A 27,928-nucleotide genomic window follows, 5' to 3' on the forward strand; every position below is an offset into this window, starting at 1 on the left:
ACTGTGTTTGACTTGTGGTAAAAACTTCAAGGATCACAAATGGGCCAAGGCCACAGGGCTAGATGTTTGGACCGGACAATGAAACTTTGTTCTGCGTCCTGATCCATTAAATCTGAAATAAATAAATAAGACCAAGATTTGTGTAAAGAACTGGTCTCAAGACTAGAAGCAGCTGAAGTCCAAATGAAGTCTGGAGAACCTTAGACCGGGAATGTCGGCAAACATAACGCAGGAAGGTCTGGACCGGGAACTTTGTCCTGAATCTGGTCCAGATGTCAACGCGGTTCCGACCGGTTGGATTTAGTTTATCAGGGGATCAAGTAATTCTGTGTAGAGAGGGGATTTATTTTAAATCCAGCCCTGGGTGTTGGTGTGTCCAGCAGATGGCAGCGGTGAGCGGCGCCGCTGCAGAGCTGCGGTCGGTGCGCAGCGCCCGGACGCATCCAGAGCGCCGCTGCGCCTCGGCGGAGATCCGCTCCGCTCCAGAATCCCTCCCCGTCCGCCGCGAAGCTCCGCCGGCTGCAGACCGAGCAGAGGGCGGCGGAGGAAGCGGTGTGCTGCAGCCTGCCGCTGTCTTCCTGCTTCAGAGCCTCCTCACAGATTATCTGTGGATCTGGCACGACGCGCCGCTTCATCCAGAACAACAAACCCAGAGCGGAGACAAGTTGGGTCAGAATTCCGGCTTTCAGTGGTTTTGGGTTTCCGGTGAGGAACCGGGACGAGCCCACGGGATTCTATCCCTGAACGACCTTGCGTGGTTCCTGCTGTGGACGGAGGATTTTCCGGGAATGGGATCGCGGCTAAAAGTATGTAGAGCTCTGCTGGATCACGTTTCCACGCAACATGTTTGTCTGCGCGTCGTGTTTGCAGAGAGGCTGCTGTGACCTCATCTGACTGATGTTTAACGGGCGCTCAGCTCAGCAACAGGGCCAGACCCTCAGCTTTGGGCTGCTATCCGCCGTGGGACCCCCCCCCACGCCCCACTCTGCATATAAATCATAGATGCTGGGACTCCAGACTGGTGCTGGCTGCGTGGAGCACATGTCCCGGTGAATCAGGCTGCAGAGGCTGGCTGCGTGGAGCAGATGGGACACGCAGGCTTATACGTCTCCCCTCCAGAGCCACGCACACACCGTGTGGCCGCCCGTAGAGGGTGGGGGGAGGCGGACGCCCCCTGCAGAGGCGAGGCCTTGACCTCCAGTCTGAGCTGCCAAAGTAAATACCTTGACAGTACCCCCCCCCCCCCCCCCCCTCGGGGATGTTTAGACAGCTTCAGGAGCATAAATGGGTAAAATCCTCCCTCTTTTCTCTCCGCAGTTCAGGAAAGTTCTCCGGAGGAGCAGGAGGACGTTCTGATCACCGCAGCTCGGCTCTTAGAGATGGACGCCAGCGGATGACAGGAGCCCGAAACTCCTAGAGAGGAGGAAGAGGAGGAAGAGGAGGAAGAGGAGACCCCCCCCTGCAGCGAGCATGGGGTGTGTGAAGTCCAAGAGGAGCAATCCTGCCTCCCAGCATGCAAACTCCACAGAGAGTAAGAATCGGGGTGAGCGGGCCTACCTGGTGGGCTCGTCTGAGCCGGGCTCGGTGGACGGCCCCCCCCCGGTGAACCCGGTGCTGCTGGATTACGCCCAGCGGCTGTCTGAGGACATCGTGGCCCGGGCGGTGCAGCAGTGGGTGGAGGTGGACAGCCGCTACAGCGACATCCCCTACATCGAGTGTGACGTGCCGTGATGAGGAGCAGGGCTCCAGAGCCGGGCGGCCGGGACTCCTTCACACCTGAGGGGCGGACCAGAGGAAGGGGTCATTCACCTGGAGCAGGAATGAGTGGTGGGGAGTTGACTTTACCTGCGTTTATGTTCAGGACTGGTCCTAGAACCGGCTGCACACGGACCAAAGCGCTCTGAGCTTAACTGTGTGACTCTGAGAGCAGCAGCAGGCTGGAGATCATCTTCCTCGTCCATATCGCTGCCAGCCGTCCAGGAATCCCGTCCGACACTCGACCCTGAGGCGGCCGGCGTCCCGCGGCGAGCAGGAACTTATTAATAGACGGGAAACTCTCCCCGCTGAGGCTCTCCTTCTGGTTGGAGGCGACGCTTTCTTCTCATGGCCTCCGTGGAGATGGCGGTGAAACGCCCTCAGCTTCTCTCACTGCCTCGCCTTAATCTCTGCCTCCATCTACCAGGGCCAGGAAATCTGCAGGCAGACGATGCTTCTCCCTCCGGATCGGGAACTTTAAACGGGTTTGACTGATGGGGGGTTGGGTGGAGAGGATGGGGGGGGGGGGGGGGTGACACACTGGTGGAACGATGGGTTTCAGGCCTGCTCTGTGTCACTGTGCCATCATTCCTGTGCTGGTTAATCTGTAAACCCATATCTGAGTTCCCTCGGTGCTGCTTGGCCAAACATAGCAACCTTAGACCAACCTTAGAATCTGTAAATGTGCAAAAGTCTGGAGTCATCAGTCACTTCTTCATATTTTCCCTTCTCCTCTGGGCGGTTCCAGGGTTTTAATAGACGGTCCTCAGCAGCGTTGCTCCAAATTCTTCAGATAAATCTATGAAAAACACCAAAGAATGCAAAGTTTGACAGAAGCAGAATAGATCTTTAACTCCAAGATGATTCCCAAGAACTTGCAGGCTGAAACTGTTGATCTGCTCCGTTTTCCTCACAGTTTCCCGGCTGGAAGACTTTAAAGGTGATCTGGATCCAAAGGTCTCCAGATTTTTGAAGGTCTTTCAGTTTTTCTCTGGGTTTCAGCAGCGACTCCTTTACCCATAAATCCTCCAGGGTCCAAAATGTTACCTTTAATATTTAGGTGACGGCTCTTTCATTCTGACACGTGTGATAAAAAGTTGAAATAAGAGTTATCAGGCCTATAAAGTCTTTAATCTCCACCAGAAGATCACTGTCTTACAGTAAAGTCTTAAGATGCAGGAAAATATTCAGCAAAGAGAGCAGAGATGCATCCTAAGCCCGGTTTCTCAGTCGCTCTAAACCATCTAATTATCCTCAAACAGATTATTTCAGATTATTTCAAACAATTATTTCTTCTGTAGATAAAATTACATTAATTATTACAGTCCAGTTTCCTGTAGCAAGCCATGGGAATCAGCCACAGTCTTATTTCCATCAGCCAAACTGTTTAACTGGAGATTTTTCATGGATTTATCTGAAGAAAGAGAAAAAGTTATTAGTTCTGGACGGATCACAGATCAGAGTTGAGTGGTTTAACAAGCAAAAACAGAAAAAAAAAGGAGATAAAAAGCTGAAAAAGTCCAAAAAAAAGCCCAGAGAGCTGTTGATCAGGACCTCTTTGAACATTAGAGGAAACCTGGAAGGAAAATATAAAGAAATGAGGAATAAATCAGGAAACTTTGGCTCCTTTAATTTAAACTAAGACAAACCGGTTTGGGTCAAAATCAGATCAGAGTTTTTTATTGGTGTTAATCCAGACTGAGGGAAATCACGTCCACAAACATTTATGGTTTCATGGTCATAAAATAATCTAAAAATTAACCAAAAACAGCTTTAAGAATGAGAGAAAGATCCATAAAAATGTGTTTTAGGCTGTTTTTACCACTTTCCTTCTTAAAGAGCCCAACCAGGGTTTTTTGGAACCCCAGAAATGTGGCTTCGCTCGGTCTGTGGACCAGCAGAGTTATTTAGGGGGGGGGGGGGGGGGGGTATGGGGGGTATCTGGGTGGTCTTTAAGCTGCATCCACAGTATCGGCACAAAATGGAGCCGGTTCCTGTCGCCCGTTGGAGCTCAGGAGTCCAGATCACCTGCCAGCAGCAGGTTCATGTTTCCTGTTTAAACTTAAATAAATCAGGGTTTGTTATTTTTACTAATTTACTGGAGATTTCTCTTTTGAATGCTGATAAATTGTACGTCTGGTAGCTTGGCCGTCTTTAAAACGCCCGTCTTCCTCTAGAAGAACGCTTTTAGAAAGGTTGCCTGCACCTTTAAGGCGTCCCAGTTTGTTCCTCCGGTTTATTCCCAATAACTGAGAAGCTGCTGGATTCTTCCTTCTCTGCAGGATTCAGGAGATACAAACTGTTTGCTCTGCCCTAAAAAACTCATTAAAGTGCAGCAGGAGCGAGATTCAAAGCAATGCAACCTGGCCTGCAACCAGCAGCAGCAGATCCCAGGGTGGGGGGGGGGGGGCTTTCCTGCAGGAAGGATGGAGTCGCAGCGTTTAGAGGAGCCGTCTGTATGGATTTCTGTGGTTTCTGACATTGTTGGTGTCATTTATACCTCAAAGAGGAGAAAAATAGAAACCTGTCAATGCTGGGAAACGTATTCTGGACTCAGTAATTCTGTAATTGTGAAATTAAACCCGGCACCAGTGTGATGATGCAGATGATCTGTTTCCTGTCAACAGCTTCCTGCTCTGGACGCTCTGCAGAGCCACACTAGTGAAGGTATTTGTTCTGGAAACACAACTTCAGGCCCGGTCTTTAAAGCTTCCCTAAAACTAGTTCATTCTAATCAGTTTTTCTTCTTGATTTGACTAAAGAAGTGCTATTAGTTACACTGATGCCGTTTTAAAGGTGTTTAAAGCCACAATGTTCAGCTGGTAAATTAAACGGCTGATATCCGGGATTAAATTTCAGCTTTTTGTGTCTAATCGACTGAACATCCTCTGAGGAAAATGATCTTTTGCCGGGTTGAGGAACCTTCCTGTCCTTCACCATGCAGACTGTGCTGTATGTGGAAACTCTGCTGCCAATAAACATGAATTATGCCTTCAGCGTGTGAAGCGTGTTTGTTTTACGGCAGCCTGAGTGGGTCAAAGGTTTGGGCTGCAGGCGGGATAAACAGGACCCGCTAATGGCTGCAGGCGAGCTGTTAGAGGAGCGAGGAGACGACGCCTGGGTCTGACTTTATGGCAAACCAGGCCGTTAAACGTCAGCTTAAAGTTTAACCTGAAATAAAACGCAGATAAGCTTCACCTGCGCTCATAAACTCTGAGGCTATCAGCGTTTTCCAAGAACACCAAGAACGGCTCAGATGAAACCGCCGGCGGTACAAAGTAAGAACGTCTTCCCTGAAAACGCGGCTTCATGCCAGGAAGACCAGCATGGCGGCAGCGCTCAGTAAAAAGGTCCTGGGTTAAAATCCCAGCCTTCTGTGCATGGGGTGTGGATGTTCTCCCTGTGGATGAAGGGGTTCTCTCTGGGTACTCCAGCTTCCTCGTTGGGTTAATTGGTCTCTGTTGCCCCCCCACAGATAAGCAGCTACAGACGATGGATGGTTGATAAGTTTTTTGGCCAATCAGGTAATTTTTTGACCAGGTTTTAGGATCTGGAGACGATGATTATTATTATGAGAGGTGCGTCTTCTTTTAATGGCAGCCTGCTCACAGAAATCCTGTTTTTCCGGCGATGAAATGCTGCTTATGTAATAATCTCGGGTTTTATTGCCGTCTGCTCCTGACTCATAAATAATGCAGACCTCACGTTTTCACTCCACCAGAACAAATTAGTTCATTACTGGAAAAAGTAAACAAGAAAACACAGATTTCAATTTAATGACACTATATTTAACTTTTTTTTTTTTTTTTTACAATCACTAATAACTGGTGTTGCTGTGTTGTTAATACGTGTTTTTATTCACGTCACATTTAGGAAGAGCAGCAGAGGAGGCTGATGCGCTCAGACGGAAACAGAAAAACAGACGAAACTGATCACATCAACAAACACCCACAGGGAATATGATGAAGCACTCAGCGCTGACATCACCCCCCCCCCCCCCCCCCCCTCCTCCTGGTAATGCGGGTACTTGAGTTTGCTGCAAAACACTCGACTCACAGCAAACATTTAGAAAAGCTCGTCTGTTAGTCTTCACTCCTGATTTCTGGCTTTAAACCACGACTTTGATTCTGTTGCTTTTTATCGGCTGTTAAACATTTCCAGAGGAGCAGCAGACGGTCAGATCACAGAGACAGGTCAGATCACAGAGACAGGTCAGATCACAGAGACAGGTCAGATCACAGAGACAGGTCCTTCTCTCCCAGCGAGCTGAAGCACTCGTCCACCATCTCCTGGGAGACTTCCTCCAGGGTGGACGGACTCCAGCGGGGACTCTGGTCCTTGTCGATCAGCACTGCGGACGCACAGAATGGCCACGTTTAAACTTAGCAGAGACGAGCGGAGATTAAACAGCAGGAGGTCATTCTGAGATAATAATATATATAATATAATAATAATAATATATATAAACATATTAGACACGTCCGCTGCTGATGCAGGAGGAGGAACATGAGGATCTGCAGCCGATGATGAAACTCCTCTCATCCTGTCACAGACGCTGTTTCTACACAAACTGCAAATTTTTATTCCTCAAACTGGTCTAAAATCTGCTAAAATTTAACAATACAGACGCAGAAACATAATCTGGGTGATAACGACTAAATTAGATTTGATTTGGACGAGACGGGTTCAGATTTAATATCTGGAAACTGAATCGTTATTTAATAGTAGAAACCGATCAGAACTGGATCAAACCGGCTTTAACTGACGGCATTTTAGCTGCACTGAACAGAAATAAGGCAGAAATTTAAAATGATTCTCAAAGCGATCGGGAACTTTTAATTAGAATCTGATGAGCGTATTGAATCAGGCCACAGAACTGAGTCGTTTTGGATTTTATTAATCAGGGATGTGCGATATATCGGAATTAAAATCGGTATCAGACGTTTGCATTTTTTAACTGAATTGAAAGGGAAAGTGAGTATGTCTAATTAAATATCGGTTATCGGCTTAAACTAATCATATCAGTGCATCCCTAATCATCTTAGTTTAATTGTTTTTAAGAGTTAAATGTACAAGCGTATCCTTCTTTGCTGCTGCTAACTGTTCTCAGATGAATTTGTACAAATAAACACTAATTTACTGTGGTTCCTTTAAAAAAAAAAACAAACTAATTAACCCCCCCCCCCCCAGTGTTTTAAAGGCCACAGATTTATTAATTTATGTGAAATTACTGATCCCATTGTCAAAGACAACATTCTGCTGTAGAGTCAATTTAAACAATTAGCAGTTGCTCTCTAGTTAACTATAAAATCATTATCGGCTATAACGGCGATATTAATCATGCATATTGATCTGGTCTGAATTTTCCGATATGTGGATGCCTAATCTCAGCCCTACCCGTCCTCAACTCAGTTATATAACTAGATTAAAATGAGATCCACTGAATTGTGTTCAGATTTGAATCTGGTTTTAAACGGGAATTTAATTTGGAAACACGTTACGGTGTTAAATCGCCCTGAACCGGACTGTGTGAATCAGTCGGTACTAAAATCAGACGCTGAATGGATATGAACTGGAAATGAATTAAATATAAAAGAGGATCTGAATCTTATTTTACTGAATTAAAATAGAATAAACTTAAATCTGAGCCCCTTTTTGAATTAGATAGAATTATCCTGTAGTGAATTTTGCTGAGGAAGCAGTAAAAGCAGTAAAGGTCAGCGTAGCATGACTTGCTCTGTTATAGTAAACAGCAGCAGCGTAAACTCACCGGCCCGCACGCCCTCGTAGAAGTCATGGCCTCGCTGGAAGAAGAGAAACCAACCAATCAGACGACCGTTTCAACGTTTTAACGACCGACACTAACAACCAAAGGTCACCTCCAGAGAAGACATGCTGTCCTCATTTATCTAAAGATGTTTAAAGCAGAATTAAAATGAAATGTTTTTATGCTTAAAGCAGAATTAAAATGAAATGTTTTTTGGTCAGACATTAAAATTCTCAAATAATTCGTCTCAAACATGTTTTGGTTATGAAACTATAATTCCTAAACACACAGATATGCCAATGAGTCACAGAAACAGACTTTAACAAATCATTATTATTATTATTTAAACATTTTTACATCATATTATGTGTTGTTGAGGTTTTTATCAGCTCAAAGCGTTACGGCTGGACGATATAGGAAAAAAAACACATAAATAAAATAGTAATCATAATGATGGATATCAATAATTAACAAATTCAAAATAAAATATGTTTATACACCATTTTATGCTGTTGCTTAGCAACCTATTTTTTTTTTTTAGATAAAGTCACAAACACTGAATTCAAAGTCAACCCTTTATTCAACCAACTCTTTACCAAAACTGCAAGTTTTAAAAAACATAAAATAACGTGTGCTCTTTGAACTCTTTGAAGGGGCGGAGCTTGGTTCCTGTGTCTGTGTTGTGATTGGCTGGGAGGATGTAATGATGTAATATTAACCTACATGATAGAATGCAAAAGGAAGGAAAACTGTAATTCTATTGAACTTTTTATTTTACCCTTTTTTCTAACATCGATATATGCCGTCACTGAATTATCGTCCAGCCCCACAAAGGCTGTTGTTTTGTAGAACAGCTGTATTGTGCATGGAATTACTCTTAATATTATTATATTATATTGTATTGTGCATGGAATTACTATTATTAATATTATATTATATTGTATTGTGCATGGAATTACTATTATTATTATTATATGGTATTGTGCATGGAATTACTAATATTCTTATTATTATATGGTATTGTGCATGGAATTACTAATATTAATATTATTATATTATATTGTGCATGGAATTACTAATATTATTATATTATTATTGTGCGTGCACGGCTCGGGCCGTTGGCTCCTCACCATGCAGGCCTGGCTCAGCCGGTACTCCATCACCAACACGTCCTGCAGGCTCAGGGCGGCGCCCGCCTGCAGCTGCCTGAAGGTGATCTTCAGGGACGTGGGAGACATCCTGGACAACGTCTAAAAGAAGCACAACCAGGAAATCACCAACATGGTTATGATTCAGGCTCGGTTCTGAAAAGACACTTTGATCCAGTAAAGACAGCATGCAGATAACGAGTAAATAAAACGTCTGTGCAGCAACAACTCTTAATTATCTTAAATAACAGCTTTAACTTTTAATATTGACATGATAATATAATAATAATTCTATAGTTATTCATGAGAGATTCTGATTAGGTTAAAGATCCAATATTTATCTCCTGGGTTCACATCAGGAAATGAAGTCAACATGATTTATATGTCGGTGCATTAATTTAAGGTTGCTGTTGGGAAATCACACTTTTCCATCCCTATGAACGAATGGATGGATGGATGGATGGACATACACTGTCTATAACGACCTTCACTGACCCTTAATGGCCTTAACGACCTTCACTGACCCTTAATGGCCTTTAACGACCTTCACTGACCAAGCCTGGACCGACCTTAATGGTGTTAAAGTCTCTGGCAGCAGGTTTCTGGTGATATTTTTGCACGGTTCCTTTCCTTAGAGCAGGGGTGTCCAAACTTTTTGTCATGTAGGCCACAATTGTTAAGTCAAAAGTTTTCACGGGCCAAAAAAAAAATTATTCACCCTAAATATATATTGTTTTGTTTTACCTGCTCCACAACATATTTAAAAAAGTGTTTCTTCTGCCTAATTTTGTTGTATTTTTATCTTTAGATTACCAGAATTTGCACATTATCTTTCCGTCTGTCTGATTGCATCATTGTTAAATTAATATTTAAAAATCATCAGCTGTTATGATTAGTTACTCAGTACTTGAGTAGCCTTCTTACTGAATACTTTTTCACTCGTACTTGAGTAATTTCTTGGTTAGGTACTTTTTACTTTTACTTGAGTAAAAAAATATGCTGAAGTAGTGCTACTCTTACTTTAGTACCACTGTGGCTGCTCTACCACTTCTAGTTGTGCCTAAAATGTTCAACTGCAAGAAGATTGTAATTTGTCAGATATTTTTGCTCTCATTTAAAATAAAAATGATCCTTCTGTATCACTGCCCCTGCTGGTGGGCCAAATATTTCTTGAATTGCAGTTCTGGGCCACAAACGGCCCCTGGCCCCTGTGGACAGCCCTGCCTTGGAGCAGCACACCAGTGACAGTGATGGTGGGTCTGCAGCAGATTAAGTTCAGACCTCAGCTTGTTTCTTTGCAAACTCTGAGCCGTCAGCCTTCAGGTTCTGCACGATTCCCTCCACACTGCTGGAGCTGAAGAGCCTGGAGGGAGAAATCAACGGGTTTGTGCTCAGAGTCCAGTTGGGCCGACCGACACCAGCGTAGAAACCAATTCTAGGAGTTTCTACTCCAACGAAGCTTCTTTAATGTCAGTTTATTATAATGCTTTTATTAAACGGGACTAAAACGGCTCACCTGTCAATATCAGAGACATGTTTGTCCAGGACGAACGGTTTGTCAGAGTCCAGATCGCTCTGCAGACAGAATACAGGAAACATGTGTGATAAACAGGCAGCGACTCCCTGCCAGTAAAATAAATGTTACAGAAGGATTATGAGCTGTATGGTTGACTTTATTGAGCTGATCTGGGTTCAGTTCCCAGCCTGGGCCTTTCTGCAGGGAGTCTGCATGTTCTCCCTGTGGCTGCGTGGTTCTCTCTGGGTACTCCACAAACATGATGATGGGTTAGTTGGTCTCTCTAAACTGCCATTAGGTGTTAGTGTGCCTGGTTGCTGGTTCTGTGTTGCCCTGTGATGGACTGGTGACCCGTCCAGGGTCGACATGCAGACTCCACGCAGAAAGAGCCCAGGCCGGGATTCAAACCCAGGACCTTCTGGCTGCAATGAGGACGTCTATCTGTCTCATGTGACCATTGAACGTTTCTCCAGAGGACATCTGGTGACGCTGTTAGTTGCCTTTTCTGTGCTGTTGTCTGCTGAAGGTTTAGATTTTACTGGACAGATTTTGGTCCAGCGTTGCTTTCTGACCTGCTTCTGGAAGGACTCCAGCAATCTGGAGACATCCGTATCAGATGGAGACTTCAGGTCCACAAGCTCCTTCTCCAGGTCTGGGATCTACACAAGGAAACATTCTTCAGAACCAAACAGCGTTTTTATCAGATTTTAATGTGAGCTGGTGTTTCACTCATGGTGCAACAACTGAAACCAGATATTTAAAGCAGACCTTAAGCTTTAGCTTTCTTAGAATTGTTAGTGATGAATCTCGCTCCAGTGAAACTTTATCCTGAATAGAAACAATTGGTTTAGAAATGTCTGATCAGAGACCTTAAGTTGTAGCTTTATGAATATAAACAAGTAAGCTATGAATTTTTAGTGATGAAGCTTGTTCCAGTGAAACAATTAAACAAAAGTTATTGTAGTTGTAGCTTTAGATAAGTTGGACAAAATTACTTTAAATCAGAAATCCCCAAGGACTTATTTCTTATTAATAGAAACAATTAAGTATTTCTGTATGTTTGTTTATGTATGAAATTTAATCAGCTTATTCCTTTGTTAGTGTTTGTTTTTTCTTGTGTAATATTTAATATTTGTTCATGTTCAGCCCTCTGAATTGTCTTGTTACTGAAAAGCGCTTCATAAATAAACTCTAAATAGAATAACTTCTTTCATTCTTGGGGTAAATTTGTGAAAGTGATCAATGAAGGACTGGAGAGTCCAGCAGTCGGTAGTTTTATCACGCTGCTGCTGTTTTTATGACTGTTTTGGTTCTGATGCACTGCTCCTGCAGAAATCCTCCAGCGGACAGCACGTCGGTAGAAATTCAAGGTTACAGTCGGGAACAAACTCTGCTGCCCGCTGCTCTGACTGTGGGCCAACAGGCCGGGCCTCTGGGCCCGTCACAAAGTGTTGGCAGGACTAAAATGAAAAGCCTGATTCACCCACTGACTCAACATCTGGCCCAGGCTGCGCCCTCCATTCGTCCCTGCAGCAGCGATCTGACTTTTCCATCGTCAGCCTCTCCACCAGCTGAAGCTGCTTCACCTTCTTAGACTCTACGAAGTGAGTGGCGACGCCGGCTCTCTGAACGTCACGTCCCTTCAGCCGGAAGCCCGTCAAGGCGAGGAACAGACCCAACTTCCCCCGGAGCCTGGGCAGGAAGTGGCCACCTCCCACGTCGGGGAAAAGCCCTGCCAGAATAAAACAACCTTTAAAGGAGCTATAAGTAACATATTTACTGTAGAATCAACCTAAATCATTCTCTTTTCTCCGCGAGGATGTTAGAAACATTCCCTATAAACAAAACTCTCCATCAACAACGTCTTAGTCACGTTTCTCTCCTTTCAAACCCAGACGTACGGTCCAGAACTGCTTTGGTTCAGAGTGTAGCCTGTGTTTACTTCCTGGTTCCTCAGCCAATCAGATGTGAGATCAGAACCTTTATCAATATCAACCCAGGGCTGGACGATAATTCATAACGATAAATATCGATCGATAGACGTATATCAATGTCAATAAAAAGTTTAATAGAATAACAAATTTCCTTCCTTATGCATTCTATCATGTAGGTTAATATTTCATCATTACATCCTCCCAACCAATCACAACGCAGACCCAGGAACCAAGCTCCGCCCCCTTGAAAGAGTTTAGACTTCACGTGTTCTTTTAAATTTTTTAAGAACTGCTTTGGTTCAGAGTGTAGCCCGTGTTTACTTCCTGGTTCCTCAGCCAATCAGATGAGAGATCCCAGAGTTCCCAAACCATAGCGCAGCATTTGGTATTTTATCTCAGCCGGTAAGAGGAGCGGACCAGAACCAGAGCAGAACCCAGCATAGACCCGTTCTGTGGAGGTTCAGTGAGGTTTCACAGCAGCAACGGACCGCTGAGGAGGAAGCAGGCCGTTGTGTCTGTTGTTCCGATTTGATCCACTAGAGGTCATCATTACTAACTGTTCCTTTAAGGGGATTTTACTTTGAAGTTCCTGGGATTAGTTCATCAAATTCTTCATGGGTTCCATCAGAATACGTCTATTGGGTCAGAACTCTTCAGCCAGAGCAGAAGTCCATCAGTGGTCGCTGGATGCCAGCATTCAGGAAGCTGAATGCTTCCTCTCATGGCTAGTTTAACCTAGGAACCTCACAACGTCCCTTACTGGCGCTAAGGAGCCTTTAGATATCCCACAATCCTTTGCATGACATGATGTATCAGCAGAGCTCACAGAGATCAACTAAAACGTGCGTAGAGTAGAGAGCGTCTCTTTGTAGCTCATGTGCTGAAGACTGTAGGATCTGACTCCATCCTCCATGTTTCCGTCACTAATGACGTCAGAGTTAAAGGCATACTATGCAACATTTTTCAGTTAATTAATGTGTTCCATACCGTTTTGGTTGATTAAATGAGTCATTTCAGGTCGAACAAAGGTTTCTCGGCCGCCCTGGTGGTCTGTGGGGGAAATACCGTACTTGCAATGCGGTACCGCCCACGTGACGTCACCGTCTCAAGAGCAACGCCCCTTTTGCCGCTTAGGTAGGGCACACAGGAGAGAACGCACGGATAACCCAGCTATTACAAGCGGAACAGAACCAGCGATATGACCAACTTTGCAGCCGTTAAACTTTCCCAAGACGATGTCCCAGGCACACGGTTTACTGGTCGCACTGTCGAAGAACACACCAACCTTCAGCTCAAACGATGGCTTGAGGTTCGAGGGCTTAAAAAGACTGGAAAACTGGCCGAGTTGATGAACGGTAAGCTTTGGTTTTTTTTCCTGCGCGGCGATCATGGCAGCGTCGGCCGTTTTTTTGTTGTTGTTTGCAATCACCGTCCAGGAATGGGTATATGTTTAATGTTTGTCTCATTTGAAATGTTTTTGAGTAAGCTATCCTGGTAGCAGGCTATCATGTTAGCGCCTGCTACCATGATAGCCTATATGCTGTCATGGTAGCAGGCGCTTCATTATTAACATGTCGGCCACCAAAATACTCTTCCCTTGACTTGATGTCGCTGGAATTGGGTCAGGATGTTCTTCGGTTGGGCCCTTTCCTCCGACAAAATGCTTGCTACATATGTACTTGAATTTGGTAACTTTTTCCGGGTTGAACTGTTGTGTAGGCCGACAGCACCGGTGTACCCAGCGCACACATTTCTCCTTGGCAGTCTTGAAGAAAACATCCTTCATATGCGGCCGATCAGCGTAACTCGAGTCGCTGTTGCACGTTCCATAGCAACAATGTTTATAAACCATGGTCTTAGATTTGGAAAAAGCAGTCGTTTACCGAGTAAAACCTAGGCTAACGCACGTCTCTTTTACAGCAAAACAGCGACGGGTTTCCGGAGTTTGCCCCACTGCGTACCACGTGATGTGGCGTCATCGTGACGTTGTGTTTCTAAAAATAGCTCGCGCGCGGTACCGCATTGCAGGAGCCCTCGGCCCGCACACACAGGCTCAGAAGTCTGGTGCAAGACCGCGAGAGTCGGTCTTGCTTTACGGAGAGAACTCCATGTGTTTTTGCCCTGCCATTCACTATATGCACGCGCGAAAGCAACAACAAAGAACCGCGTGTTAACATCAAATAAACATGCAAGCATGTTGAGTTTTTTTTTAATGTTGTTGAGGTGGTAGCGTGAGTTTGGAGAGGCGGCCGCCTCGCCAAGATAGCGCTGCGGGAAACTTGATGTTCGTACTTTCACTGTTTGCCGTTTTTTTTACTTTTCGTTGCGTTCGCCTGTCTGCTAAGCTCAAAACAATCGCGCCTGGCTTGATGGAGAAACCAGAACAGCTGAGCATCTTTACGACAGTGCACTTTTACTTTCACCCTCTGGGGGGAGCCTCGCTGGAAAATCAACCCCGGTTGCATAGTATACCTTTAAATTCTGGAATCAGCTCAGCAGCTGAAGCTCCTTTCCTCCCTGATGGAGTTCTGCTGACCCAGGAAAGGTCAGGGAGCTAGGAGGTAGGAGATAGGAGGTAGGAGATAGGAAGTAGTAGGTAGGAGGTGTAACTAAGGGTATTCAGATGGAGCCCTGGTCTTTATCAGGGAGTCCAGAACCTAACGGGTTCTTTTTTCACGCTCAGCTGTGTTCTTCAGTGTCGGCCATTTAGGTGTGTTGGTGTGTAATAATGTGGAGTCCTGGACTTTGAACTGAGGCGGAGACCAGAAGCAGATCAGGGCGCCTGAATGAGTCTCCTCTGTTGGTGTGGCTGATTGTGTTGTTTGGTGGTTGAAAGTGTCGGTTCTTTGTTTTAATGGCTGGTTGTGTTTTTGTTGATTGTTTTAGGTTGGAGTGAATATATAAATCACTATATAAACGTCAGCTGCTGCTGTGATGGTCGACGCAGCAGCTTAAAAAGAGCTGAACATACAGCGTGTCGTCGTTTATGATCCATATTCACCGACTTCCTCCATCTGAACACTAAAAATATAATATTTAAATAATCTTTTTCACTGGCGGTCATTTCTCCTGACAGGGGCTGAGATTCCTGCGGTCACACTTGGTTCTTCCTGCCTTCAGCATTCAGACGGATGTGAAGGGAAGTGACGGGGATTAGATGGGTTGACCCGATTTATGGCTGGAAACGTAATATTATAAATGTGTCAGATTATAGCTTTTGTTCAGGAGGCTGAAGGGGGTCAGGATAAATCTGTTAATCCGGTTATAGGAGGAGTTCATGTTTACACCAGAGGCCAACTGTTGGCAGCATAAACGCGTGTAAATAAAGAGGTGAACAGAGACGTTTGGTCTGAAAAGGTTCGATTCATTTAACTCTGAGGAGAGAAAAGTTAGCAACGGTCTTTTCATCAATTACTGAGGCTATCATGATGACTTTTAGACTAATTAGGGAACACCTGCCTGCATGAACTGATTAACAGCCTCCGCCATATGGACCAATGGAGCAAAACACCAACAACTTTAACTGAGATCATATTTAAGATCATTTTAAAATCCAAACCTGCTCTTTAAAGCAACAGATAATCACATTTCAGGGGTAAAAACACATTATTTCACAGTGGAAATAATTTTAAAATCTCTGTTAAAAAACACCTTTTCTCTCTGGGTTCTTGGTTCTACCGGTGCTGTCTAGATTTAGCTTTTATCTGTTGGTGCTTTATAAATAAAGTTAGACTGGAATGTCATAAAGTTTCCACATTATCAGAAAAAAGGGGGTTCTGGATGGTATTGGTACCAGAACATGTGCACTGATCATTTCACCCAAACCAGCTCTAACGTAACCAAACAGCTTCTGATCCAGAACCCAATCCAGGTCTAGCTCAGCTTCTAGTGCCTCCAGATCAGATCCTTTATCAATATCAACCCAGGGCTGGACGATAATTCAATAACAATAAATATCGATCGATAGACGTATATCAATGTCAATAAAAAGTTCAATAAAATAACAATTTTCCTTCCTTTAGCATTCTATCATGTAGGTTAATATTTCATCATTACATCCTCCCAACCAATCACAACGCAGACCCAGGAACCAAGCTCCGCCCCCTTGAAAGAGTTTAGACTTCATGTGTTCTTTTAAATTTTTTAAAAACTTGCAGTTTTGGTAAAAAGTTGGTTGAATAAAGGGTTTAGTTTGAATTCAGTGTTTCTTTGTGTTCTGTATCTAAAAATAAGTCGACAACATCATAAAATGTCTGCACTCAAAATATATATCTTGAATTTGTTGATAATTATCGACATCGATCGATATGATTTCTATTATAGGGATGTTTTGACTATATGGTCCAGCCCTAATCATCCCCATCATTCTGCTACCTGAACAGGAAGTAGGGGTAATGGACCCGGTACCAGCTCCACCCGGTACCAGCTCCACCCGGTACCAGCTCCACCCGCTCCACTGGCAGGCGGCACAGATCCATCACCGCCTCATTTCCTCCCACTCCTCCTCGTGGCCTTTGAGAAAATCCCTCACAGGATGAGGTCTCCCCCCTCCATCGCCGCCGCGCTCATTTCCTGTCCGCTGACAGCTTAATCTTCCCTCTTATCTCGCCTCTGACATTCACGACTCAATCCGTGGCCCCCGGGGGATTGCTTCGTGTTCAGGGCTCAACGAGCCTTCAGCCCGACTCAGCAGAGAGTCGCTTTGGCAGCTGGAACGACCACAAAGCAGAGCAGCTCTGAATGTTCACCTCGTCCCCAGCAGCAGAGCCGGCCTGTCGGCGGCGTTCCCTCTGGACACCTCGTCTTCATCGCCAGGCGAGGCCTCGTCTTCATCGCCAGGCTCTCTGAAGAGGCTTTTATTTTGACTTTGGCTCCTTTTGGGTCCAGTTTCAGAGCATCTTCTGGGGAAAGCCGCCTCCCTTTGAGCCATGAAGGCATGAAAAGGCAGCTGAGCTCAATGGATGAACCGCAGGGCTGGACCATAATACAATAACAATATATGTCGATCTATAGATCTATAGAAAAAAGGGTGAATAAAAAGTTCAATAGAATAACAGTTTTCCTTTTTTTTTTTTGCATTCTAGCCATGTAGGTTAATATTACATCATTACATCCTCCCAACCAATCACAACGCAGACAAAGGAACCAAGCTCCGCCCACTTCAAAGAGTTCAGAGAGCACGCGTTATTTTTTCTTTTTTAAAAACTTGTAGTTTTGGTAAAAAGTTGGTTGAATAAAGGGTTGAGTTTGAATTCAGTGTTTGATTTATGATTCTCTCCCTTTTCTCCTTTTTTTTCTCTTCTACCTTCTTGTTTTAGTGTCCATATAACATGAAATTGTCCCTGCGTAAATTATAATAAAGCTTCTTGCATATATAAATTAAGCGGAGCTCTTTGGCGAAAGTGGTAAGGCTCTGCTTGTGAAAGTAAAATCTGTTGGGCTCTTGTTGGCATTAAGACAACAATTATTAACAGGACACTATAAAAAATAAATAAATAAATTCAGTGTTTGTGTGTTCTGTATCTAAAAATAAGCAGCAGCAGCATAAAATAGCCAGGGCTGCACTTAAAATCTATGTTTTGAATTTGTTGATAATCATCGATACTGATCGATATGATTTCTATTTAATTGAGATGCTAATCTTCTACATCATCCAGGCCTAGATGCACCAGGAATGCAGAGGAAGACTGAGGAGGAAACGTCTGCAGGAACGCGGTGATCATCAGAGCGTCTGCAGACGGCACAAAGTTCTCCACGATGGGTCAGAACCTGGATCAGAACCTGAGGGGATTGAAGCAATCTAAAAAAAAAGCTGGTGACTCCTCGGATTAAAAGGCCACTTTATTAGGTACAGCTGGCCAATAACAGGCTGGACCTCCTCCGCTGTCAGAACCGCCTTAGCGTCACACGGCGCCGGACTTCCTGGTCCGCCGCACCCCAAAGATGTTCTGTTGGACTCAGATTGTGAGGAGACCAGCTGGTCCGAGCTTTGTGACGTGGAGGACGGTCCTGCTGGGTCCACTGTGGTCATACGGGGACGGAGACGGTCAGCGGCGGTACTCAGGGAGGCCGCTGGGTTTAAATCATGGTCACCTGGTACGGTGGAGCGACACAGCATGAGCCCGTTGGTTCCAACAGGTTCTGACCCGACCATCTTCTTTTCTCCAGGTCGGGGTTTAGTGGCCTAACAAACAGAACCTGAAGGAAACTGCTGGAATAAAACCTGGACAGCGTCTTCAGAAGATCAATATGACGTCTGGTTTGGTAATTAACCGTCTGGGAGGTCCAGAGAAGATTAGCCGTCTGGCTGCATCTTAACTCCTGACAGGAAGTGACGATAAATCTGGATAATTAGGTTTCTGCAGAAAGACGGAGAGAACGACACGCTGCAGTCGCTCAGATCTGTTACTGATCTTCTCAGCACCTCAGCACAAAGCCGTCTGCTGCTGCCTGCTGCCCAGGAAGACCAGAACCAGAACCAGAACCAGAACCAGGCTCCTGCTGCCACACTTTGACGTCCGGACCCAGAATTTCATCAAGACAATAAAGACGAAGCCGACTGAAGGAGCAAAGTTCAGGTGTTTGCTGCATCAGCGCTTCATCTACAGCCATTGCCGCTCCGGTCAGAGGAGGACGAGCAGAACCGACCGGACTTCATGCCGGGCCTCAGAGATCCGATGAGGAGGAGCATCATCTGGAGGGAGCTTTGGAGGGAGCCACTGCTCCTCAGCACCTAGAGGAGCGAGCTGAGGTGGTTCTGGCATTTCATTATTTCACCGCCTGGTTCTGTTGGAGCGAGCCGCTGGGAGGACATTCTGGGTCAGAACCAAAACTTAATGAATGGACCATGCATCCTGAGAAGGAGCCAGAGAAGAAAGACGCCTGGTTCCTCCCCTGAGATAGGTACCTCCTCAAGGAAGGAAGGAAGGAAGGAAAGAAGGGATGAAGAGAAGGAAGGAGAGGGGATAGAAAAATGGAAGTGAGAGAGGGAGGAAAGGAAGGAAGGAGGAAAGGAAAGAAGGGATGGAGGGAGGAAGGAAGGAAGGTAGGAAGGATAGAAAAAAGGAAGTGAGAGAGGGAGGAAAGGAAGGAACGAAGCAGGAAAGGAAGGGAGGGAGGGAGGAAGGAATGAAGTGAGAGAGGGAGGAAAGGAAGGAAGGAAGGAGGAAAGGAAGGAAGGATAGAAAGAAAGAAAGAAAGAAAGAAAGGAAGGAAGGGAGGATTAGTGGATGACATGTTGCCGCGGTGTTGATGTGTTTTTTTTGCGTTTTTACTTCCCATCTTTGCAGCTTATGAGAACCAAACCAGAAAATCTGCTTAGACGTCAGTTTCCTGACCAGGACGACTGAAATATAATTACATTTATTCTTAGTTTTTGTCACCGATCTCGTTAAATCGTCACGGTTTCAAAGTGTAGACGTGTCCGCGGACATAAAAGTGTATTCAGCAGCAGGAACTTTGCTTTAGATCTGCTTCAGTCATCAACTCCAGCAGTAGAACCAGGGATGGACCAGGTTCTGCTGGTCCATCCCTGGTTCTGCTCTAATCGTCAGCTTTAGTATGGCTGCACCAGAACCTGCATTAAATCCCACCGGACTGTTGACAGCAGCTTAGCTAGCTCGGCTAAGCCTTCCGTCAAACACAACAACGTCAACGTGACCTTTGACCTCAACATCCTCTCCAGGTGATCCAGGTCTGGGACTCTTTCACTCCAAACACCCGGCTTCACTTTTTATAAAGCAGTTTAAAACAACCAAGACTGCAGCAAAGTGCTGCACAAATAAAAGACGAAACTTTTAGAACATAAAACTGTAAGAACAGAAAGTTAAAAACAACAATAGAATAAATAAAACAAAGCATCGAGCAGAAGCGTAAGAGTGGAGCAGCTCAGAGGTCTAAACTCAAACACCCTGTTGGATTTGTAAAGTGTCCTTGTGGACTCTGAAAGGCCCTTTCAAGATAAAATGCATTATTATTATTATAATTATTAGCCACGTTAGCCTCCAATAGCTTTACAGTTAGAGTAAAGGAGGGGAGAGAACCCCAGAATATCCTCAACACCAGACTGTGACCATGATGATGATGATGATGATGAAGTCTTCATGAGCTGAACCATGAAATGCTGTGAATTCTGTCTTTAAATGAGGAAAAAGTAGAAAATAAGCTAAAAAAAACTCAGGTTTGGATCCAGGAATGTACCGTTTCATTACCTCAGGGAGTCCAGGCTGGACTTTTAGGTTTTTTAAGATGATGGATTCAGCCAATCGTGCAGCGCGGCGGTCTTACCGATGGCGGTTTCCGGCATGGCGAACAACGTCTTCTCAGTGGCGACTCGAAAGCGTCCATGAACCGACAGGCCGACGCCCTGCAGGAGCGCAAACACAGACAGAAACCCGACAAGTATCAGAACCAGAAGCTCTGGCTGGCCAGACACAACAGCCTCACAGTTAAAACACGAACTTTGAAAGAAATGACAGAAACGGGTTTGTAATCGAGGTCGACCGATATTTTTGTGACCGATATTTGCGTCTTTTCCTGTATCGGTATCGGCTGATCCGCGCATGCGTTGCCGATCCGTTGTTTGCACATTTACAAGCCGTGCCATGAGATCACATGAAGCGCATGCATTGCTGCGAGAGTGATGCTGTAAGACGGTCCTGACAAGGTACCGTATTTTTTGGACTAAAAGTCGCTCCGGAATATAAATCGCATCAATCAAAAAATTTAAAGAGGAAAAAAAACATAAAAGTCACACCGGACTATAAGTAGCATTTATTTAGACATTTCTTTTTTACAATCCAAGAATAAAAATTGACATTTAATCTGGTAAACTGACTAGCTGCATCCACAACCAGCTGAATAATATAGAACAGACCTGGGAGGTTGAATGGAGTAAATTAGCTTAACAAGCTACCAACTCTAACCCGGAAAGTTGTCGTTAGCGCTTTTCACCGTAACGGCCCGTTACGCAGAAAGTTGTTTACGTTGAAGTTAGCCCGTGAGCGTAACGTGCTATATGCTAAGCTAACAGTACGACACAGATGATTCAGAGCAACATAAAGCTAACGTTCATCAGCGAAGTTGTAAACCGCCTGGATAACAGAGCTGTAAGCTAGCGCTAGCTGCTATTAGCTTCGCAGACAGCCCAATAACAGGGTTCAGTCAAGTAGTTTTAACGGTCTAATTCAGCTGTATCTGTACCGTCTGTCTGTCTCACTAACAGCAGGAGGGAACAGCGGTTTGTTCCCATGAAGAATAAAAACAATTACCAATCACTACACGTTCAGCAGCTAACTTTACATAAAAATGTCCGCACTGCAGTGGTGGTCAATGATTTTTCTCCTTTTTCTCCCCACTGAACTAAAGAAGCTCTTTTTCTCGCTGTGACGCGTTCATCAAGTCCTGCGTACCTTTTAAACTGATGGTTAACATTAGCTGGTTTAAACGCAAACACATTTGTTATAGCTGTGTCATTTTTATCATGTAAATGGAGGAAGAAAAAAAAAAGTATCGGCCTCAAGAAACAAATAATAATCGGCGGCGCATATTGGGTATCGGTCGATCTCTAGTTTTAGGCTCATCTATGAGAACCCATTAAGCTCCAGTACATAATGTTTGTTCCCTCAGATTTCCTTCATCTGCTGGTTAGATCATTTTAGGTCTTCTTCTTTTTGGTCGTTGAATTAATTTGTCATCAATACGTCAACATGAACAAGAACTGAACAGAGAATAAATGAAAAAACACCCAAAAACTCTCAGAAACCTGGAGAAGCGGTAATGAAGAGCAACTATGAGTCTGGAGATCCAAAATGAGAAGCTGTTGGTTAGCGGCCAACAAGACCAGCAGCGAGCGAAGGCCCGGTTCTGTTAGACAAACCAGCAGAGAGTTAAAAATAACCGCAGCGTAAACATCTTTTAACCGGTCGTTGACCTCCAGGAGACTCTGGACCATCAACTCTGAGCCGGTCCAGAGGACAGAACCAGAGTCAGAACCAGAGTCAGAACCAGAGTCAGAACCAGAGTCAGAACCGCCGCCACCAGCAGAGAAAGCAGAAGGAGGCGGTTCTGACCCGGTCAGGTAGAAAAACCCAGATTATTACCCTGGGTTCACAGCCGGCCCTAGGCATAATCAAACCCTTACATTTTCACACATAATACTGTAGATATTAAAAAACTTCTTTGCAAAGATTCAATGTTTTATTTATTTTAGACTATTTCTGGGAATTTAATTAAAAACATTTAGACTTGTTTTAAATTATAAATTGAAACTTAAGACTTAAAATATCCAACAAATGTACTAATTGTGAGCATATAGAGAATAATCATCTTTAAAGATGCACAATATGTCGCCGTTCGGTATCGATCCGGTAAGTATGACTGGGCCCATATTAACAACCAATGTTGGGTTTTTATTGAATGATGTGAAGTTTATGATCAGATCCAAAAGGAAAACACAAGTTTACCATAAAAGCAGCTTTCTGGGTCCCTGAGCCGCCCAATGACGGACCCCCGAGGGACGGGTTAGATGCAGGGGACACATTTCATCGGAACCGCAAATAAGGATTATTATTATTATCAAGTGGATGAAAACTTCTGACAACATTTGTGCCAAATAAACAAATATTGCCAGAGAAACGGGTTCAACTGATACCAAAATACACGGAATCCATGTTGACAAGCTGCAGTTCAGCATCATTTATCCATCTTCATCTAAATGGTTGGATTTATGAGTTAGATCTCCTCCTGACCAAACTGGTTTAAGTTTTATGAGATAAAAATGGAAACAAATAAAAACTAATTCTGGATTTTGGCCAGAAGTTGTCGGGTTTCTGGAAGGAATGAATCTGTGGGATAAATACCAGAGCAGCGTTTATTTAAAGGGGCCCAGAGAGCAGGGAGATGTTCAGGCACCATATAAGGACACGTCTGGTCCTCCTCACGTCTCCGCTTTAATTTACAACCTGCTGAGGGAAGAACTGGAGCCAGACCAGAACCAGAGTTCTGGAGGGTTCTGTGTGATGTGGACACGGACTCCAGGAATGAGTGACTTCTGTTTGAAAACGGAGCGTTTCCTTTCAGCACCAGCGCTGCTCAGACTCTGGAGGACGAACGCAGCGTCAGACGTCGGACCTCAGGCTCAGTTTTGGCTCGTCGTCGTTCGTCGTGTCATCAGGATGTGTTGAAATCCGAAGGTTACCCAGAGGTCAGAGTTTACAGCCGCACAGTTCTGCACAAACACCCATCAAACATGCAGCTGCAGCTTTGTGACCTCATCAGAGGGAGGAGGTCCGGCTGGAGCTGGGCCGTGTCCGCGTGTCTCTGACCCGCTGACGTCTCACAGAGGCCTTCGCTCTCTGGCAGCTTGTCTGAGGCGTCGCTCTCTGTGAGCCAGGAACAGATCTGGGAACAGGGACTCTGGTGCCTGGTGGGCCTTTCCATTTTAAGAACCTGTTTCTGTCAAACAGCAGCAGAGGTGACCCTGACAGCTCCGTTTACCGGCTCAGAACCGCACAATAAGAACTGATGATCAGGCTCTGGGTGTTTCCTGATGGGAGGAGGCTCAGCGCACGCCTCACATTCACAAACGTCCTCCCAGCTGCTTTGTTCCTCCACTGTTCCTGAGCAACAGACACCTCCTGCAGGTTCTGACAGACGGCCGACTCTCACAGCCAGAAACCTGCCTGCTTCGGGTCAGTGGTTCCGGTTTAATGTTCAAACCAAACCTCTCTGCCGGAGGAAAAATCCAGCAGCAGCAACAACTGTTTAGTCACCTCTGGTTTCCTCCAATCAGAGGCCACCTTCCCCCAGGCTGCAGGTGAGCCTGTACTGACCCCTGCTGGCCTGTTTAATCATTGCAGCTCCTTCTGTAGGACATCTACTTATGAAGCTTGATATTAGACCGATCGGGATGAATAAAAATGAAATAGAGAGTTAAACTCACCCCTCCCATTGTTATCCCATCTATAATGGCGACATACGGCTTCCTGTACGACCCTAATAAGAGGAAATAAGACAGAAAACATCTATTATAACAACAGTTATAATACCATCAGATTTAATCACACAGTCTGTGATATACGCAGCTGAATGTGAAATGCTGGAGCAGACCTATAGCGTTGTTCAGGATGTATTCCTCACGGAAGAAGTCCTGCGCCAGAGAATCCCCGACCTTCCCTGCTTCTGTGACCGCTGGGAATGAGAACAACCAGAGAAAGGCGGCAGAATAAAGTAGAAATCCTGTGAAACCGACGCGGCCCTGAAGGCGACTTCTCACCTCTGATGTCTCCTCCGGCACAGAAAGCTTTTCCTCCTGCGGCTCTGATGATCACTAGGTCCGTCTCAGGGTCAGTTTCCCACTTCTGGAAGCAAAGTAAGCAATAAAAACACAAAAGTTCAGCTTCAAATGATGATAATATAGCATGGTGCTATATTATCGTTATAGAAGGACTGAAGGAGATTTGTGTGGTACAGCAGGTTTGCAGCTGACTAACAAATCCCTGCAGGACAGATGATGGAGGCAGGTTAGGGAGAGGCAAGTCTCTCCGCTCAGAAAATCTCCTTTTCAAGCAGCTGAACCTCCCTGGAATCCATTTGGTCTTGATTAACATCTACTCACATGTTCCTGGGACTTTGGCTGCTTTTACAATCAGTCCCTCACCAACCTGTGAATCCTAAACTCAAATTATGAAACAGTGGAGCGACTCATAATCAACAGTTACCTGCAGTCTGCTCCTTTTCTTTAACTGAATCAATAAAAAAATCCCAAACACGACGCGGTTCAACAGACAGAGAACTTAAGTGATCCCCAAATAACTTTTAGTTCACAATATTAGACTGAAACTGTGTGAAATGCAGCCAAAGTCCAGAGAAACAGTTTAACAAATCCTCAGAAAGCCTGGAGAGCAGTGACAGAAAATCTAACCAGATGATCTGTGTGCAGAACTGTAACAACATGGATGGAAAACGGTCCGGAGGGAATTTCTGTTTGCTTTTAAATGAAACCGCCAGGATCTTTAACCATGACAGGGACTGGTGTCTGTGTGCGGCTGGAGTCAGAACCGAGGGTTCTACCTTCAGCTGAGGGTAGATCTGGCGGATCATGCTCAGGTTGAGGGCGTTGAGGACTTTGGGTCGGTTCATGGTGATCACGGCGGCTCTGCCCGCTTTTTCCAGGAGAACCTCCGGCTCCACGTGACTCGACATCTGGTGGGAAACAGAAATCTCTGACGTTGACGCCCCACCAGGAAACTTCTCTTTAATACTCTGAGCTCAGCCTGAACTGACAGACTGGAAATGATGCATTTATTACAGCTAATTACAGCTTATTACTAAGATCCAGCAGCTGCATAACTTCAGGCTGAAAACAAGACTTTTCTGTTGTCTTATAGATGCAAAAAGAGTTTTTCTACTTTTATTTTAAGTAACAAATAGTTAAACCTACCACAGAGATGCCAGTAGACTTATTAATATCTAAATATAGATATTAATTATTAGTAGATAATTAATATTTTATTAGTTAGAAGCTGATTTATAGGACATGTTTCTCATGTAAAATGGCTGGAGATTACGTTTGTTGCTGCATAAACAAATGGAACTGAATTTAAATTTGAAATCAATGTGGAAATACTGAACCCTTAGATAGAAATTAAAATTTCAGCAATATTTTGCCTGTTTATACTAGAGATGCACTGATCAATCAGCCAATTTTTCCTATATTGGCCCTGAATGTTGATCAGCAGGTCAGATACTGAAAAAGTGTAAACTCCTGTTCATTAAATTCTTCAAAAATTAACCCTCACGCTTTAAACACATTAACAAACATGCTGGTGAAGATTCTCAGTCATCCAGGTCATGGTCATTCCAAAAAAAGGTAAAAAACAAAGCAACTGGACTTGTTTTCCGTAGTTGAAGACGTTTCGCTTCCTCTCCCGGAAGCTTTCTCAATTCAAAAAGTCTGGAGTAATGATGAGTAACAAGCTTTATACCATTCCAAACAAAGGCCTGTAATGGCTTAGATAACATGCAAATTCAACCGAAACAGGACCACCCCTTAGTAATGGGCGGTCGTTAAAACCATTAAGCCAGCGGAATGGACCGAAACTGGTCCACTCCTCTGTAACGAGGAGTCGTTAGAGTCGTTATTGGCTTGGCTTAAAGGAACAATGTTTTAATCACCTGAATGAGGGTGAGAGTTAAGTTGACGATTGGCTGGAATTAATCCTATAGCTGTGTTGTAAGTTTTTGAGAGTTGGAACCTAAGCCCTCCTCCTCTGTTTAAGGTTGGTCTTTCTCTCTTGACGTAGATGGCTTCCTTCACACCCCTTTCAAACCATCTGTCTTCTTTGTCCAAAATGTGAACATTTTGGTCCTCAAAAGAGTGTCCTTTGTCCTTTTACACCTAAAGGACAAAGGACACTCTTTTGAGGACCAAGTTGCTTTGTTTTTTACCTTTTTTTGGAATTAACAAACATGTTATCGGAGGCACTTTTAATACAAATACAAAAAAATAAAATAAAATAAATTAATACAAATCTGACACATCGGAGCGTTGGAAACAGATGCAATGTTAAATAATATTGTAATTCCTTTTTTGTATTAGATTCAAAACCTATCAAAGACCTTGGAGCACATTTGTGTGGTTATTTTACACCTAAATATGGAAATAAAGCAAAGTTGAACACAAATTAAACTGTTATTGACTCTTAACTATTGGATCACTCCATCAGATAATTTAACAGTAATAGTTTGTGTTTCCTGATGACGCAGAATGAAAGAGATGAAGATGCATCAAGAGAAAGGGCTTTTCAAACATGCTCCATCGGATAGATTAGTGAGGTGCTGATCTGCTGGGTTTGGTTTTCTCCAAATAGAATGCTGTGCTTATATAATGATTTTCCACCTAAATGTTGAAATAAAGCAAAGTTTGCACAAACAGGCTTGTATGCAGTAAAGTCTAAGTTCTCTGGGTATCGGTACCGGTCAGTGAAGCCGGGTCGGTGCATCTTCAGCTGATACTCACCATGTGAGCCTGGATTCTCTGCAGTCTGCAAAGAGGCTTCAGTCTGAAGAAAACAGCGAAGACAACAATAACTGAACACATAATAATAAAACATATTTACATAATCTATTTATCTTATCGCACCAGAAAAGATGCATTACCAGCCAAACTCTTCCACTTTATTAAACTGATCAGGCAGAACATTATGACCTCCAGTAATCTTCCTGGTGGCGTCATTAGGGGGAAATGATCAAGGAGTTAAATAAAGGTAATAAAAGCAGAGAGCTTCAGGAGCTGATGAAGGAACCTGCTGGTCATAATGTTTTGCTGCTTAGTGCAGCAGCTCCACTTTGACTCTAACATGATCCACAAACACCAAAACTACTACTTCTGGCCTTCAAAGTAAACATTGATTCGGGTTAAAGGGTTGTTGCACTTCCTGTGCACCAACCACAGCTTCCGCTGACGTCACGTACCTGCAGGCAGAAGTCAGAACCATCAGAGGCATTTTGATGAAGATGATCTGTGTGAGCGGCCAGAAGCTGCGCTTTCACAGACCTTCCTGCTTCAATGTTTACTACTTCTTCTTCTTCTTCTTCTTCTTCTTCTTCTTCTTCTCGGGTTTATTGGCGGTCGGCAAACATCTGTTCGGTGCGCATTACCGCCACCATCTGGTGAGGAGTGTGGATCTGACTGGCAATGTGTATTTCAAAATATGCTTATATATACATATCATTATATATGTAAAATATCAATTAAAAATACTGAATCTTCCTAATTAGTTCTGCTATTATTAGATATTTTAATAAA

General features: G+C 44.3%; 1 protein-coding gene across 4 annotated transcripts; it reads right to left on the reverse strand.

The window, feature by feature from the left end:
- Positions 1–5,531: 5,531 nt before the first annotated feature.
- On the reverse strand, positions 5,532–27,730 carry hibch (3-hydroxyisobutyryl-CoA hydrolase). 4 transcript variants are annotated; one of them, XM_036132610.1, is made up of 15 exons: positions 27,595–27,730; positions 27,140–27,182; positions 25,192–25,323; positions 24,395–24,479; positions 24,229–24,309; positions 24,062–24,114; positions 20,407–20,485; positions 11,773–11,918; positions 10,759–10,845; positions 10,187–10,245; positions 9,952–10,033; positions 8,653–8,772; positions 7,526–7,559; positions 6,006–6,106; positions 5,532–5,951 (listed from the first exon to the last, which is right to left on the reverse strand). In XM_036132610.1, the coding sequence occupies exons 1-15, from the start codon at positions 27,624–27,626 to the stop codon at positions 5,937–5,939; spliced, it is 1,149 nt and encodes a 382-aa protein (XP_035988503.1). In that variant the 5' UTR covers positions 27,627–27,730; the 3' UTR covers positions 5,532–5,936. The 4 variants fall into 4 exon arrangements, with proteins under 4 accessions (XP_035988503.1, XP_035988502.1, XP_035988500.1 ...); XM_036132609.1 differs by having other exon boundaries at positions 5,532–5,969; XM_036132607.1 differs by having other exon boundaries at positions 5,532–5,946; positions 6,000–6,106.
- Positions 27,731–27,928: the final 198 nt, after the last annotated feature.

The sequence above is a fragment of the Fundulus heteroclitus genome, unplaced genomic scaffold, assembly GCF_011125445.2.
Source record: "Fundulus heteroclitus isolate FHET01 unplaced genomic scaffold, MU-UCD_Fhet_4.1 scaffold_53, whole genome shotgun sequence".
NCBI lineage: Eukaryota > Metazoa > Chordata > Actinopteri > Cyprinodontiformes > Fundulidae > Fundulus > Fundulus heteroclitus.

Bases quoted from the DNA above. Each gene is read 5' to 3' on its own strand.
- hibch (XM_036132607.1), bottom strand. From the start codon at position 27,626: ATGCCTCTGATGGTTCTGACTTCTGCCTGCAG. The intron at 10,246-10,758 runs GTCAGAAAGCAA...TTCTGTCTGCAG, and splicing joins TGGAGTCCTTCCAGAAGCAG to AGCGATCTGGACTCTGACAA. The intron at 8,773-9,951 runs GTCTGAACTTAA...TGCTTCTTTTAG, and splicing joins TTGCAAAGAAACAAGCTGAG to ACGTTGTCCAGGATGTCTCC.